This window comes from Puma concolor, chromosome F2 (assembly GCF_028749965.1).
Source record: "Puma concolor isolate L17-30 chromosome F2, mPumCon1.1.hap2, whole genome shotgun sequence".
Classification (NCBI taxonomy): Eukaryota; Metazoa; Chordata; class Mammalia; order Carnivora; family Felidae; genus Puma; species Puma concolor.
The window spans coordinates 60,632,678-60,649,652 of record NC_141684.1 but is presented as its reverse complement, the minus strand read 5'-3'; the positions used below and the strand labels follow the sequence as shown (position 1 = coordinate 60,649,652).

Here is a 16,975-nt window from a genome sequence, read left to right as displayed (position 1 = left end):
GTATTTCTATTTCATAAAATGAAGTATGTCATATCTGGTCTTACCAGATGAGTAAGAGTTACAACTTTTGTTTTTGTTTTTTTAATTTTTTTTTAACATTTATTTATTTTTGAGACAGAGAGAGACACAGAGCATGAATGGGGGAGGGTCAGAGAGAGGGAGACACAGAATCTGAAACATGCTCCAGGCTCTGAGCTGTCAGCACAGCGCCCAATGAGGGGCTCCAACTCACAGACCGAGAGATCACGACCTGAGTCAAAGTCGGACGCTCAAACGACTGAGCCACCCAGGTGCCCCACAACTTTTGTTTTAAAGAGTCAAAATGTTCACTAGTTCCTATTCTTAATTTTAAATACTGTTGCCTAAGGCAAGAGCTTCTGGCCCAGACTAAACCCCTCATTTCCCTTGCTCTCTGATTCTCTGGCTTCATGCTCCAGTTCATTCTCCCTCATCTTTGCTTTCTTAACCTATTCAAATCCTCTTCTCTGACTCACTATAAGAGTCTTAAAACACAATGTACTAACCCCAAATAAAAACATATTTCTAATTTAACTAGTGTAATCCTATGTAAAAATAGAGAATATTGAACACTTTTGTCTTATAGCCTTTCAGTTCTAAATCTACCTATAAAGTAGTATCCTCGTGAAGAAGTATCATTTTTAAAAGAAATGTCATCTTGACGGGTGCCTGGGTGGCTCAGTTGGGCGTCTGGCTCTTGATTTTGTCTCAGGTCATGATTTCATGGTTTGTGGGTTCAGGCCCTGCGTTGGGTTCTGTGCAGAGGCTGCTTGGGGTTCTCTCTCTCTCCCCCTCTGTCTGACCCTCCCCTGCTCACTCACTTGCTCTCGGAATCAATAAATATAAGCTTAAAAATTTTTAAAAAGAAAAGAAACATCATTTTGAAAAGTTGTAATATACATAAAGTATACAATAGAGAAAAGAATATGTTCCCCAAATCAAGGGATACAATGTACAAAAGACAAAATTATATATAACTACTTGAATGAATTCCTGCTTTTGACTACTTCACATTTATTTCATTTATGCAAGAGGCTTTAAAGCTGTGTACTTTGCTTTTTCCTGTTACGTTGAAACATATGAAAATAACATATTTATAGGACAAAGAAAGGTAAAATATTAATGACTTTATATGGTTTAACCTCTCATTTATCAGTTAACCACCAGCCCTGGAATACTAACCAGTGTAAACTCACCCAGTCTGCATGTTGTTTTATCAGTACACAAGCACCACCTGGTGGCAGAAAGCGAAATTATAGGCTTTTCCTGTTTATACTGCTCCATACAAATACATTCAGTTTCTCAAGTGTTCTACTTTCCAACTTGCTTTTTCAAAGGGCAATAGTAAGTAGTGAAGGACACTTAGACTGACGGTTTGAATTATACACCTGAAACTAATATAACACTGTATGTTAAAATTTTAAAAAGTTGGAACAAGCTCAAAATTAATAGCACACCACACAGTATTAGCAGCTAGTCATCAGCCTATATAACAAACTGTGAAATGCAACAAAATATTTCATAAACTAAAATCTTGATTATTTCTAATTTTACTGATAATTAACATAATGAAATAAAATCAGTTCAGGTACTTCAAAAAATCTGGGGCACCTGGGTGGCTCAGTCGGTTAAGCATCTGACTTCGGCTCAGGTCACGATCTCACAGTTCATGGGTTTGAGCACCACGCTGGGCTCTATGCTGACAGCTCGGAGCCTGGAGCCTGCTTCAGATTCTGTGTCTCACTCTCTCTGCCCCTCTCCTGCTCATGCTCTCTCAAAAATAAATAAACGTTAAAAAAAAAAAATCTGTTTCACCCTATCAAATTTCCACTGATAGCTATAGCTGTCCAAAAAGTTCTTTCCAAGTCTCACAGACTTGGGCAACAAGAGGGGAGACCATGAAGATTCAAGCAGGTACCTGGCTCTGCCCATTGGAACAAGAAACTTTAGCAAAATAGTTCTCTTTCCTTATTTAACTTACTATGACTCATACCATACATCTTAAGAGAAAGCAACTTTACTAACCCCGGTACAAGTAATTGGACCAGGAATCTGATACATTAGCAACCAAATATTGTCTTGACACAAAATATACCAACCACACCTGAGGATGGCCATGCTTGGCATGGGGGCGTGCCATGAAATTTTTCCAAATCAAATAATGACAAACCAGCATAACTAAATCCTTTTGTGAAGGAAATATAAATCCTACATGAACAAAGAACAATTGGTCACTCAAACTTTGGTTGTAACCTAAACAATGTCATTGTCTGCAGAATGCATTCTAATGTGTGAGCTTCAAGGAGGCTCCAGACCCTGAAGTTCCTCTTCCCATGTGTTCTTCCAACAAACTTTCAAAGCTGAAGATAATCTTCCTATACATACCCTCCACTGAGGCTTTAAAGAACAGTAAAATGGGCTCTTCCTAAATATAGGCAGTTTAAACTCAACATAGTCGAAAAAGAATTCCTAATGTTTCCAAAGATCAACTCCGACTCCTCATTGTGAAAAATATTCCTAGTGATCCAGATAGGTGAAAGTTACCCTTAATTACTTTCCTCATCCAATTAATCCCCAAGTGCTATCAAGTTCACCTTCTAAATATACTTCTAAATAGACACTGCCTTCCTCTCCATCTTCACTGTTCCAGGCTCTCACCACCTTAAGCCTGAATTACAACATCCTTGTAATTCATCTTTCTCCCTTGAATTTTAAGCCTATCAAAACTATTTCCCACATACTGCCAAAGCAATATGTCTAAAACAGATACCAAATTATTTTATCCCTCAGCTTACAATCCTTCAGTGGCTCCCAATCACCTTCAGTATAAATCTAAACCTCTTCCCAAGGCCATCTGAGGACATCAGATCAGCACCCTGACTGAACTTTGGCCTTTTCATTCCAGACATACCACATGGCTTGCAAGCCCATGATGAACTAAACTTCTCAGGATTCCTTGTTGTTGTTCCCAAAACCTAGTTTGCTTTTCCTTACCTTGGTCACCTGGCTAGTGCCTAGTTAACCTTGGAGATTCAGTTCAAGTGTCAATTCCTTCTGGGAAGCTTCTTCCTTTGATTCCCCAATATGAGTGAGGTGCTTGTTCTCAGTGTTTCCACAGCACCATATGGTCACATCTATCACTCTGTTACTGTTTCTCTGCATTGTTTTCATCTTCTAATGGACTCAGAGTCTACCAGACTATGTAAAGTATCTACTAAAGTATCTACTCTTAACATGACATGTGGCAAAAAGCAGGCATTTGTAAATATTTGCTTAATGAAAGATCTCATGAAAGTCCTTTCATTTTATCATCATCTCTATTTAGGAAATGAGAAAACTAAGAGAGGTCCAGTGCCTTGCCCAGAACCACACAGCTAAAAGCATCAGAATCAGGATTTGAACCAAAGGTTCTGACTGTAATGGAAATGATTCTCCTTCAGAATCTTTGCCTTGAGGGAATCTTTCATAAAATCATTGTGCTCTGCATAGCAACTTGAATGGGATAAATCCCTGTTTCTCCTGGCTGGGCACAAACCCAAGCATGGGCTAATTATTCTCCAACCCCAAATCCAGTCTGAATGACAAAGGGATGAATAGTCTGTTCAGTCTTTCCTAGGACTTTCCTAAGAATGACACAAAAACTTGTTCCTTCTCTGGTACCACATGTCTAAGGACTTTGTAGCATATGAGATACAGCAAATGAAAGTCAGCTTCTTTAAAAATGAAGCCAAGCAGAGGAAAACTGAGACAAGAACTAAAAAGAGAAATGGAAAATGAGGGAAAAGAACACTAAAGCCCTATATTCAACCATGCCCGAAATCTCCCCAAGAGACCTCCCAGTTATTCAAGGCAAAAATCCCCATTTTCACAAAGTCTTGTTTGAGTTGTGGGTCTTTGGCCACCTGCATCAGCAGACTGGGGACCTTTTGGCCACTAGCCAGGCAGTAATGCTCCTTGCATCTGTGCACACACAAAATCGATAAACTGTCTGTTGGAGGCCTGATTTCAACCATTCTGTTCCTTGGGATAATGTGTACCACTTTTATAGCAAAGATAGGAGAACAAAAGCATAAAGTATTCTCCAAACTTTACATCCTACACTTTATCATATAAATTTTTGTAGCTTTCAACTTTATATCTGTTAGTGAACAGTGGCCCAAATGAGAAAGAAAAAGATGTAACTGGATACATTCATTTTGAAACATCTCGGGTGTGACAAAAAGAGGTACTTCGGAATCCAGCCTGCATCCAGATTTTGCTAATGGATAAATCTCTTTTTTTCCCCAGCCATCATAGAACAGGACAGTGGAGGGATGGGGGTAGAGGGGTGGTTTCTGTAAGTGCCTCCTTAGCCTTTGAGTGAGTTCGAGTGTAGAAACCTCATCAGGAAAAAACAGAATTAAATAAAAATAAATACACTTAAAAAAAACAACATGGGTAATAATTATTACTTAATACTATTTTAAGTAGAAAATGACATGACCTTTACATAAATCCCTCTAAACACTATCTGTTTCTTAGACTTTTTAACTTTTCATTCCCTGACTTATTAAGAAGCTACTGATTCATTTGGAGTCCGACAAGGAGAAGAGTGCCCCCTCTGATCTTTGGCTCCAAATTCCCTGTAACACATTCAGGTGTTGTCATCCGCAAATGAAAGTCATATGTGAAATCATAATTTTTACAGCCTAATGAGTAATGGTTAGGTTTGCCCTTTTGTGAGCAGCTTTTACATTGAAACATGGCCTGGCAGCTTACCAGTACTTCCCTATTTTCTTTTTACCTTTTTTTGTGATCTGCAGAATCTCAAAACAATCTGAAAAGCCTCTCCAACAATCTGGAAGCAAAGTCCACTTTCTCCATGAAGTTGGAATGGACTATGGCACAACCCTCTAAAGAAGTCATAAATAACTTCCTGTGCCCCTCATGACAACCATGGAATCACATCTTGAAACCAGAAATTGCCAAGAAAGGAAAAATGTCAGCATCTTAACATAAAACTTACCATAGGAAAAAAAAAAAAAAAATCAAACCAAACCACAGGACCCCTGTCACATTCTCATATACCAACTATTCTTCCCCTTGGTTCACTGTTTTCCAGCCATACTGGTGTCCTGGTAAAGACATCAACACACCTGGAACATTCCCACTTCAGGAGCTTTGCACCTGCTGTTTGTTCTGCTTGGAATATTCTCTCCCTCTCTCATGACATTCTCACTACTTACTTCCTCTCTCCTTTTAGGTCTTTATCAAAAGTCACCTTCTCACTAAGTAACCACTTCTTACTGACTGCCTCCCCTGCTAGAATATGAGCTCCATATTAATAATCCACAGAGATTACTGTCTGATTTTTCATTGCTTTAGCACCAGATTTCTTTCATTTAAAAGTAATAAATTCACTAATTGAAACTCTAGTTAAGATTTCAATAAAGGACTATAGATATCAAAATACAATAAGCATTTAAATATAATATCCTCATGAGACTATTCATTATAGTGCATTAAAAATAAGGGGCACCTGGGTGCTTCAGTCAGTAAGCCTCTGACTCTTGATTTTGTCTCAGGTCATGATCTCATGATTCATGGGTTTCAGCCCCACATTGGGCTCTGCGCTGTCAGCACAGAGCCTCCTTGGGATTCTCTCTCTCCCTCTCTTACTCTGCCCCTCCCCGCCCCCCGCAAAATAAATAAACTTATAAATCGATAGACAGAATATCTTGCAAGTACAAGCAAGGCAAAGTATATCTAATTCAGGTGACCAAATATATCTATTGTGCTAAGTGGGCAAATAGCTTTATTTATATTAGGTAACCTCAGGCTCATGAGAAAGGCAATACGTATGTTATACAGAAAAAGACAAAGTAAAGCAACTACAAGAGACATGTGATGCCCTTCTTGCCACCTATGGGGTGTGGACACCAAGTTGAGAGCTGGTAAGCCTGCCACTGGATGCTCCAACTAGGAGACACTAAGAAGAGAATAAGAATGGAAAAACATGCCAGGAAAACAAAGGGAGTTAAGGATTTAGGCCAAAAGAGTAAGGGGGGAGATGGTCAAGACTCTGTGGAAGCATTACCTGACAGGACTACACGTCACCAGCTGCAGGTTTCAGCAAGGTGGCAAGAAAGGTGTCGGCTATCTGCTAGGCAAGGGACATCACCACAAAGAGCAGAGAAGCCCAGCGGACAATAAAGAACACCCACACAACGGTGAGGGTCCCTCCTTCCCTACCACGACAACACAGTAAATTCCCCTGACACACCCAACAGGAAAGCGGGAAGGAGCAGAAGTCTAAGAGATTGTACACATTTTTATTAGAGAATCTGAGCAATAGTATTTAAAGGAACCACTTAAAAATCTGAATAGGACCGAGTTTTAAATGGTAAATACACACTACCAAAGAAGACACCAAAAGGTATCAGGTTATATGTACACTAAATATCTTCCTCTCACATCCGAACTGTAACGTCAGTAAGTACACAAAATGATTTAAAAAATATCAGCATCTTGGGGCACCTGGGTGGCTCAGTCCATCAAGCATCCGACTTAGCTCAGGTCATGATCTCATGGCTCATGAGTTCGAGCCCCGCATCAGGCTCTGTGCTGACAGCTCAGAGCTTGGAGCCTCCTTCTGATTCTCTCTCTCTCTCTCTTTCTCTCTCTCTCTGCCCTTCCCCCACTCGTGCTCTGTCTCTCAAAAATAAACATTAAAAAAAATTTCTTAAAAATGTATCAGCATCTTAACACTAGAAGAAATGTTAATTATGTGACATGATAGAGGTGTCAGCTAACCCTACAATGGCAATCATAATGCAACATAAATGTACCAAATCAGTATGTTGCACACTTTAAACTTGTACAATGTTATATGTCAATTATATCTCAATAAAAATATTCTTTTTAAGAATTAGTAAACATCTGATCACAAGAATTTCTTAGGCATAAAAGCAATGGGAGAAATCAAACACACAAAAATTATAGATTAGACCATATAATATCTAAAACTGTTGCACATCAAAAACAAACACAAAACTAAAACCAATTTTTGGTGGCAGGAAAATTAAACAAAATAGGCAAAAATACCCTCTCCTCCATACGTAAACATTTGAAGACTGGTCAAGTAATGCAACAAAAGTTAGCAAATTAAACTAGACAAATCAAAAAGGACAAGTGACTAATAAATATTTAAAAACTGTTCAACCTCACAAGTAATCAATAAAACCAAAATTTAAAAACATACCACTTTTTAGCCATCAAATAAGACAATGTATTTCTAAAAGTCAGTGTTGTCAGAATGGAACAGAATATACTCTAAGAAATTAGTACAAATGTTAATGTAATTGGGTAACATTATTTTTTTCAACCTAATATTCCCCTATAGTAATCTATTTTAAGAAAATAATCAGTGATGTGAACAAAAATTTGTATGTAAAAATTGTTTGCAGTAACATTGCTTACAATTGCCCAAAAAAAGGGGGAAACAACTTAGATGATCAACAACAGGTGCATTTCGTTTATATACTCATCAAGTATTCTTTGTTTGTACCTGTTTAATATCCTTATAAAGTATAACCTGGCCAAATGAAGCATTATATAGCCATCAAAAATGTTTTTCAAAAATCACTTAAAAATATAAAAAAATGGGGGCCCCTGGGTGGCTCAGTTAAGCATCCGACTTCACCTCAGGTCATGAACTCATGGTTCGTGAGTTCGAGCTCCACGTCCAGCTCTGTGCTGACAGCTCAGAGCCTGAAGCCTACTTTGGATTCTGTGTCTCCCTCTCTCTCTGCCCTTCCTCTGCTCAGGCTCTGCCTCTCTCTGTGTGTCACTCAAAACTAAAAAACCATTAAAAAAAATTTTTTTAAATGTGAAAAATTGGGGGCGCCTGGCTGGCTCAGTCAGAAGAGCATGTGACTCTTAATCTCAAGGTTGTAAGTTCGAGCCCCACACTGGACGTAGAGATTATTAAAAAAATAAATAAACTTTAAAAGAAATATATGAAAAATTATCCCTATTCAATGAAAAGAGGGCACAATATTGTACATGTGGAATGAATAAATTATGATATATTCATAAACAAAGGAACACTATTTAGCAATAAAAAATGGCAAAATCCAGATACAGTACAAGCAACAAACAGAAAACAAAAACAAATAAACAAGAAAACCATTATACGAAGTGAAAATATCCAAACAAAAAGAGTACATACTATATGAGTCTATTCATATGAAGTTCAATGACATGCAAAACTAATTTACAGTGATAGAACCATGGTTACTCCTGGGAGGAGGTGTAATAAATGCAAATAGGTATGAGGACACTCTCAGGGTGATAGAAACACGGTGGCAATGTTGTGAGGATATACATATGTAAAAAGCAATCCATTAAAGTATAAATATGTATGTATATACATAAATGATAGTTATCACAATGTACATTTAAGATCTGTCTGTGCGTTTTGTGATTCATATATGGTACCTCCATAAAGTACTGTAGAAATTGCATATAAAGGAATAAAGGATAACTTCAATTTGGTTAAATACATGTGCAAAGAATAAAAAATATATAAAATACATCAAAATATTAAAGGCATTTATTTCTGGAATTACAAGTTATTTATATTTTCTTTTTAACTTTCTGCATTTTCTACATTCTCTACAATGAGTTACGTGACTTTTATAAATGATCAGAAAAAAAAATTCACATTTTTTTAAATTCTGCCTTGCCTACAAAAGAAAACTCTGTTACACTTGTAACTATCACAAAATTATGCAATGTGTAGAAAGACCTAGTAAATTCTTCCAACAAATTTCCTATAAATTAAAAATACTCATGTGTGTAATGTATTTGGACAAATTAAGAAAAACACTAGCTAAGCTAAGTATCTACAAGTCAACTGAGAACTCAGCACTATACTGTGGCATGATTTTAAAACATGGTCCTGCCTGCAACAAATACAGGGCTCTCATGACTCTATAAAAACTAGTTCCTGAAAACCAGTTATTTTTAAAAATATATTACTTTAAATATTCCTTTGAGCCCGACTTATCTAAATTCCATGCAAAATGCCCAAAGTAAATTCTCTTCACATTGCAAATACTCTTTGAGTTTTAGAAACTTTTACAATGTGCATAAAATAATAAATGAGAACAAAACCAAAGAAGACATACAAACCTCTGATTGTACATGCCCCGAAAGTTGTAATTAGCTCTATAATTTGGGAAAGGCTTTGGATCTAATGGCCTGTAGATGGCAGGCTCTCCCCTTTTCATAGCAAGCCCATTCAGTTCCACAGTTGGAGTTATACTACCTGTTTAAAAAAAAATATTAAAAGCACACAAGTGAAATATTTCCACAATAAATCACACAAGCCATACTTACATTACATGTCATTACCATGAAAGAAGGTGGGAGTCAATGGCCTGTCTGTATGATGGTCTCAGGGATGTAAATACAAACTACATGAACAGGAAAATTGTTTCTAATGAAATCTCTTTGGGGTTTTGGCAACCTTTTTTTATATTCATGACCAAAAATTCAATTTGAAAGTCATACTATTTCAAAACAAGGGAAACACGAGACTCATAGATTGCTTAATTCGAATATTATAAAGTACTGAACTTCAGCATAAATTACTCACCCCAGGAAGCTTTCAGTTATTTAATCATTAAAAACATTATCATCTGTGAATATTTTTATATTTTGCTAATCAAGCAGCTGAAGTTAGCAATGAATACAGGGTCATCAGTAATTCTTGGACTTACCTAATAAAACTAAATTTTGAGTTTCTATCACATACAAGACAAAGTAAATATACTAATGCTTTGTATAAATAATCTTTAAAGATACACACTGAAGCGTTTTTGGATGAAGTGATATATCTGAGACTTCTTTCAAAATAATTCAGAGGAGAGACAGATGACAAACAAGGTAACTGTTGAAGCTGGTGGTGGGTATAGGGATGTTTATTATCTTATTTACTTTTTCGACAATTTGAAAAATCCATAATAAATAACACACAATGTAAATTATTACATCATATTATTTCGAGTACCAAAAGAGGCTATTTAGTAAAACATATATATGTGTGTGTGTGTGTGTGTATATATATATATATATATATATCCCATATAAAAAATTATACAAAGGAATCTAAAGTTTTCGGAGAAAGTAGTAATCAGTGTAAATTCTATATACACTATTTTGCTTGAATTACGCCTTCTGCAATATACATTTAAGACTCCGTTCATCACGTACAAACATGGGCCCACTTATTGCAACAGAGAAACTGGGGCTGGCAGAAAGCACCCACCAGGGGTGGGAGAGCCTGACACAAATGCACAACTGGCAGCCATGGCATAAGCAATCCATCAAGAGTCAATAATGCTCACTTCATATCTCATTTCTAAAGCGTTCAAGTGAAGCCACTAAAGAGTATAAGGACAGGAACTATAACCAAGGTTAAGGGGAAAAATAAAGAGTGGAAGGAAAGAGGAGGCAAAGAAGGAAAAGATAAGCATAAGAAAAACAGCAAAGCACAGTTAACATGTTGAATAGTGAGTCCAATTAGTCCAAATCCCTAATTTAATACCAATACTCAGGGCGGAGGAAGAGAAAGGCAAGAATAAAGGGATTCTCTTTTCCTTCTTTCTTTCCTACAGGATTTTACCAAAGGATAAGTAAAATGCACAAACCTTAAGCATACAGATCCACACATTATTATACATGTAAACACTCAGTGCCCATCATTCAGATCAAGATAAGAACATTTCCATAACCCAGAAAGTTCCATCACGCCTTTTTCCAGGCAACACCCACCTCCCCAAGTTACCTATTCTGACTTCTGTCATCAGAGTTTTGCCTGTTCTTCAAACCTGAACATGTATTGTGCTATCTTGCTTTTCACTCAACATAGAAATTTTGTCAAATATATCAGTATTTCAAACATTTTTTTATCACTGAATAGTATTCCACTGAATAAATACATTAGTTTATCTATTCTGCTATGAATGGGGCATTTGAGTTGTTTCCAGTTGGGAACAAGTATAAAGCCACAATGTTTTAGCAGAGACATACACAGTAAGTTCTCTAGCAGTGGAATTGCTAGATCGCAGAGTAGGTTTATGGTTAACTTTATTAGAAATTGTCTAAAAGTTTCTAAAGACTTAACACCAATGAGCAGTCTATGCCTTTCAAAGTTTAAGTTTTTCTTCTTTCATAAAGATTGTAGTTTAATAACTAGCATGTTAATCAATCAGTTGTTAAGATTTATGTCATTCCGAATTTGACTTGGCCATAATCATACAGACACAGATAGCATAAAGTTCAAAAAGAAAAAAAAGCTTAAAAGACCTCATCGTTTAAGTAGGGCAATAAATAAGAAACTGTGAGTTTAAAAAGCACCAGTGAGGTGATTTTAATGCACTAGTGGCATATAAATGTCCTCCCACCTATACCAAAATTGGGTGGTAAGCCAGGTAAAAGTATTATATTCATATCATTTGAATCAATAAATGATTTCATGTAGATTCTTCATTTGAATTTTTTTTTAATGTTTATTTATTTTTGAGACAGAGAGAGACAGAGCATGAACAGGGGAGGGGCAGAGAAAGAGGGAGACACAGAATCTGAAATGGGCTCCAGGCTCTGAGCTGTCAGCACAGAGCCCGACGCGGGGCTCGAACTCACAGACCATGAGATCATGACCTGAGCCGAAGTTGGACGCTTAACCGACTGAGCCACCCAGGCGCCCCTAAATTCTTCATTTGAAAGTAAGGCTGGTATATTTTCTTCACAGAAATGCTAGACACTGGTCTGTGTGAAGGAGAGTGGAGAAGAAGCAAACAAGTGCACACCAGGCTGAAGAGGTTTCAACACTTAGAGCGAAGTATCCCTACCTGTTTAATAAAGAACTAGACTGGAATCTCTGCATGCACACAGCCTCTCTACCTACACAGAAATGCTTTCACAGAAAACAGTTAAAGAAGAACTTTAAAGTATGAGAACCTCCAAATAATAATTCTAAGTACCACTCCACCATGTGAGAGCTGCACCCAGGTTGCATAAAAATAATCATTACACAGGGGCGCCTGGGTAGCGCAGTTGGTTAAGCGTCCGACTTCAGCCAGGTCACGATCTCGCGGTCCGTGAGTTCGAGCCCCGCGTCGGGCTCTGGGCTGATGGCTCAGAGCCTGGAGCCTGTTTCCGATTCTCTGTCTCCCTCTCTCTCTGCCCCTCCCCCGTTCATGCTCTGTCTCTCTCTGTCCCAAAAATAAATAAACGTTGAAAAAAAAAAAAATAATTTAAAAAAAAAAAAATAATCATTACACAGAATCCTCATGTGTTACATGGCTGCAAGGTTGACACAGTCAACACAGAATCCATTTCTATCGGTTTTTCGGTATGTTAAAGGAAACTTCTGTATTTATCAGTGAAAAACAGAACAAGGCTAATTGATTATATATACAAACGTATATAACAATTGTGGATTCCTATTATGTGAAAAATGGAAGAAAAATGCCACAACTACTTTTCAAGGAGCTACATAATACTAACACTTCAGGAAACAGCTATGTAGGAAGTTAGAATAGTCCCTGGAGCACAGCAGTCACTCAATAAATATTCGTTCAAAGAATGAACTGATTAATCAACCAAGACTCCTTGAAGAAATGGCTGGTGCTGGGACCAGGACAAAGATAATACGAGATGACTTTGGAATCTCTTACTGTGCCAGACAGTAAGAAATGCTCAAAGAAAACTGAGGAAACGCTAGAAGGACAGTGGAGTCAACCTGAAAGGTTCATACCACTGGCTAAGTCTGTGACAAATTGAGAACCAAAATAAATAATGATAGATTATAAACCAGTAAGCAAAATAGGAATCCAAGAGTCTATAGTGATATAAATAAATGAACAAACAGAAAAATGAGGGGAAAGAAAATTCTAGGGTAGAATGCCAACTAACAGATCTAAAATAAATGGAATTAAAATATCACCCTTTGAGACAGAATAAATTTCTGTTGTTTTAAACCACAAAAAGAGACAGACAGACAGACAGACAGAGATAAAATCACCCTTTGGCACCCTTTAGAATATTAATTGATTCAGAAAAGAATCATCAATAGATGCCAAATCTGGTACGTAATATAAACTTTGATGAGGAACAGAATGTTTATATAGTCTCAAAGTTTTTCCTCAGAAAACACTAATTAAATCCTTATTAATTTCTTATTATATAATAAGAAAACATACTTATTAACTAACTTTACAATAGAGAACCCTGGCAAACATACTCTTCACCAAGTGACAAAAGTCATCACTAATGGGTCAAATCAAAATGGGGTGTGTCCTGCTATATATCACGGAGATAAAACTAGGTCACTGGGATATTCATGCTAAAAATGCATAAATCATGAGGAAGCACCAGATAAACTCAATCAAGGGGCATTCTACAAATGAGGTGGCCTGTACTGTTCAAAATGTCATGGTCATAAAAAATAAGAAGCTCTAAGGAACTATTCCACATTAAAGTGGAATGAAAAGAAACACTAAGTACATGATCCTGATTAGATCACAGACCTACAAAGGATATTACTGGGACAATTAATGAAACAAAAATGGAATCTTTGCATTACATGATAATACGAGATCAATGTTAACTTCCTGTCAGAAGAATGGCCATGTACTTGGGAAAAAATACTTTGAAGTACGAAGGGAAATGGGATCAAATGTCCACAACTTATTCTCAAATGGTTCAGAAATGTTAACAATTGGGGAATCTGGATGAAGTGTACAAAGGAACTCTATGTACTCTTTTTACAAACTTTACATAAGTATGAACTCATTTCCAAAAAAGTTTATTTTTTTAAGTTTATTTATTTTGAGACAGAGACAGAGCACATGAGTGAGGGAGGGGCAGAGAGAGGGGGAAAGAGAGAGAGAGTATCCGAGGCAGGCTCTGCACTACAGAGCCCAGCACAGACTCAAACCCACAAACCGGGATATCATGACCTGAGCCAAAATCAAGAGCTGGATGCTTAACCAACTGAGCCACCCAGGCACCCCTGCATTTTTTTTAACGGGAAAATTATTTCAACTGGCACTCGACAACAGAGATCTTAATACCAACAGACATATGAAAAGATGCTGACCATCATTAGTTACCAGGGAAATGCAAATTAAAACTACACTGAATTACTATTATACCCCCGAAGAATAGCTAAGAAATACACTATTATAGTCTGACATTATGTATTTGTATGTATTTCTTATGCATGTGGTTTTTTTTAAAGTATGAACTTGGAAAGGGGCAAACTTTTTTTTTTTTTTTTTTGAGACACAGGATTCCCTAAACTGGGGATGGGCAAAAACAGAGGAGGTTTTATTATGTTGCCCAGATTGGAGTGAAGTGGCTATTCACAAGCACAATCCCACTACTCTGACGTGTTCTGTTTCCAACCTGGGCTGGTTCACCCCACCGTAGGCAACCTGGTAGTCCCCTACTCCCAGGAGGCCACTATATCAATGCCACTGCACTATATCAGTGCAGACACTTGATTGGCATAGCACACTACAGCCCAGAACTTCTGGACTCAACCGGTCCTCCTGGCTCAGACTCCCAAGTAGCTGGGACTACAGGCACATAACACCTATATGCCTTATGCATGCTTTGGGGGTTTTGGGGTTTGGGTTCTGTTTTTTTTTAATCATCCTGACCATTTTGTTGTTGAAATTAAAAAATAAAAGATACTTAAATACAATGGAGAACATATGGGGCAAAAGCGAATCATAAAATTTAATGCTGAACTAAGTAGTGAGCTGAACAAAACGTTTTGGGCCCCCAAAAACACTTAAAAATGGGTACGTTCACAGTTCACAGCAACTGGCTTATAGGTAGGAGAGTAGTCAAAGTTTTTCCAGCTGAATGTCCAGGGAAATTCTCTCTTCAAGGACATCCTTTAATTGTTGTTCTAATTAACTATTCTTTCTGACCAAAACTGTGATAGTTTCCTTACTGTGTCTGATGCCTCAATAGCTTTCTCATCTTTTCAATAGGTCTAGGAATAAAAGACTGATGTAAGAACAGTAGCTGAGATACCTGTCTTCTGTGTATGCTCATCAACTTCTTGCCTTAATTCATCTTCTGATTTGATTTCTGCATGAATACATGCATAACTCATGGCCCAACAGTTCCAATATTAGGTCCATTGCAACAAAAATGTATACATACAAGAATGTTGACAAGTTTTATTTCTAAGAGCCCAAAACTGGAAACAATCCAAATGTCCATCAATAGTACAATGAAAAGTAGATTACACTCATGCAATAGAATACTATATAGCAATGAAACACTATAGTGTTAAATACAACATGGATGAGTCTCACAGATGTAACACTGAGAAAAACAAGCTATCACAAAAAAGTATAGTGTATGATTCCAACAAGCAGGCACAACAAGTTTAAGACAGATCAGCAGAACAGTGGCTTCCTCTGGAGTTGTTTAACCACTAGAAGGGGGAATGAGGGAGGCTTCTAGGGCACAGGTACTGGTAAAGTGTTCACAGTGCAAAAAACCATCAAGGTTCTACAACTGCAATTTGTGCACTTGCTGGTATGCAATATTATGCTCTCTTTTAAAACTTTACCTTCAAAAATCTACTCTATCGGCTCACTGAAACACTCAACAGCAGAAACTCATCTCCACTGATCTTTCAGACTCTCCTGTTTCCTTCTGACTCCTTGCTGGTTCACCTCCCAGTCTAATCCTCTACAGTGGACCTGACGCAGAGATGGGCACAGGCTGCTCTTGCTTCACACTATAAGCCCTGAAGAGCTTGCTCTCTAACATGGCTTCGACCATTGGGTCGGCAATACTTGTCCTTCTGTTCCACTCCCACTGCCACTCCCAGTACTACTGCAGAGCAGAGGGTGTACAGTACTTCGTGCACAGGAGTTTCTTTTCTTATTTCTTCTCCCATAATCTATGGTTTCCTAACTGATCTTGCTTTTAGCATTTTCCACCTTCAATCCACATACTAAGCTGAACTTCCTAAAGTGCCATTTTAAACACATCATCCAGTAGCTTGTAAACATTAACCTCCTAAATCATAGATAAAATTTAATCTCCTAAACCTGGCATTCAAGTTCATCACAGTTCAACCCTAATTTATCTCCAGTCTTATCTCTTCCTAGTCACCTACCTGATCTAATTAAAAAACAATTTTTTTTAAACCAAATTTTTTTGGTTAAACCAAAAATTTTTTTAACCAAACCCATAGTCCAGAGTCCTATTTCCAATGCCTCTCCTCAGAGTACTCCCTCCACCTAGAATATTCTTTCCTCACCTCTATACCTGTCTACTCTCCATTCAATTAGCAATAATAATCACGCCTCGGATAAACCTCATTGGCTACAATACTGCCACTGCACCAAGCTGTCTATGCTCCATTCAAACACCTTATCTTCCTTCAACTACTCTCATCCAAGTTTATCATTACTTATAATACTGACGGCTGTTATTATTCACTTGGTACTTGATCTTTACCACTGATGTATATGCTTTATGTACACAGCTGTAAAATCTTCACAGAAAAGAAAAGTGTTTTCTATCTCTTAAATATATAAAAGCAAATGCATAATACATAGAGGCAGTGGTGTGGCACTAATGATCAATCGGTAATCTGAAGAGATTTTTTAAAAATTATAAACGGAGACAATCTCTTACTGACTTCAATACAGGTGTGTTTCTTTACTGTAGTAACATTTTGGTTTATTTAAGCTTACTTAATAAATACTAAAATCAGCTGAGCAGAAGCAAAAGGACTAGTAATAGGAAATTCATGGAGCTTTAAAAAGAGCAGTTCTTGAAAGGAGAGTCTGTGTCTACTTAGCACATGCCACATGACAAAGAAATAAATATCAGGCGATTATGAGCATAAGCACAGGAACTCCAGTTAAAT

General features: G+C 37.3%; 1 protein-coding gene, 1 non-coding gene and 1 pseudogene across 16 annotated transcripts in view; all 3 read right to left on the bottom strand.

Moving 5' to 3' along the window:
• Positions 1-16,975, bottom strand: part of STAU2 (staufen double-stranded RNA binding protein 2) — a 312,929-nt gene that overhangs the window by 242,878 nt on the left and 53,076 nt on the right. For all 15 annotated transcript variants that reach the window (XM_086695695.1, XM_086695693.1, XM_086695694.1 and 12 more), the window contains one exon: positions 9,193-9,328. In XM_086695695.1, the coding sequence (XP_086551821.1) occupies positions 9,193-9,328 (136 nt within the window). The remainder of the gene's footprint in view (positions 1-9,192; positions 9,329-16,975) is intronic.
• Positions 14,386-14,678, bottom strand: LOC147572049 (signal recognition particle RNA). The gene has a single exon (XR_015247088.1).
• On the bottom strand, positions 16,382-16,451 carry LOC147572048 (U4 spliceosomal RNA; annotated as a pseudogene).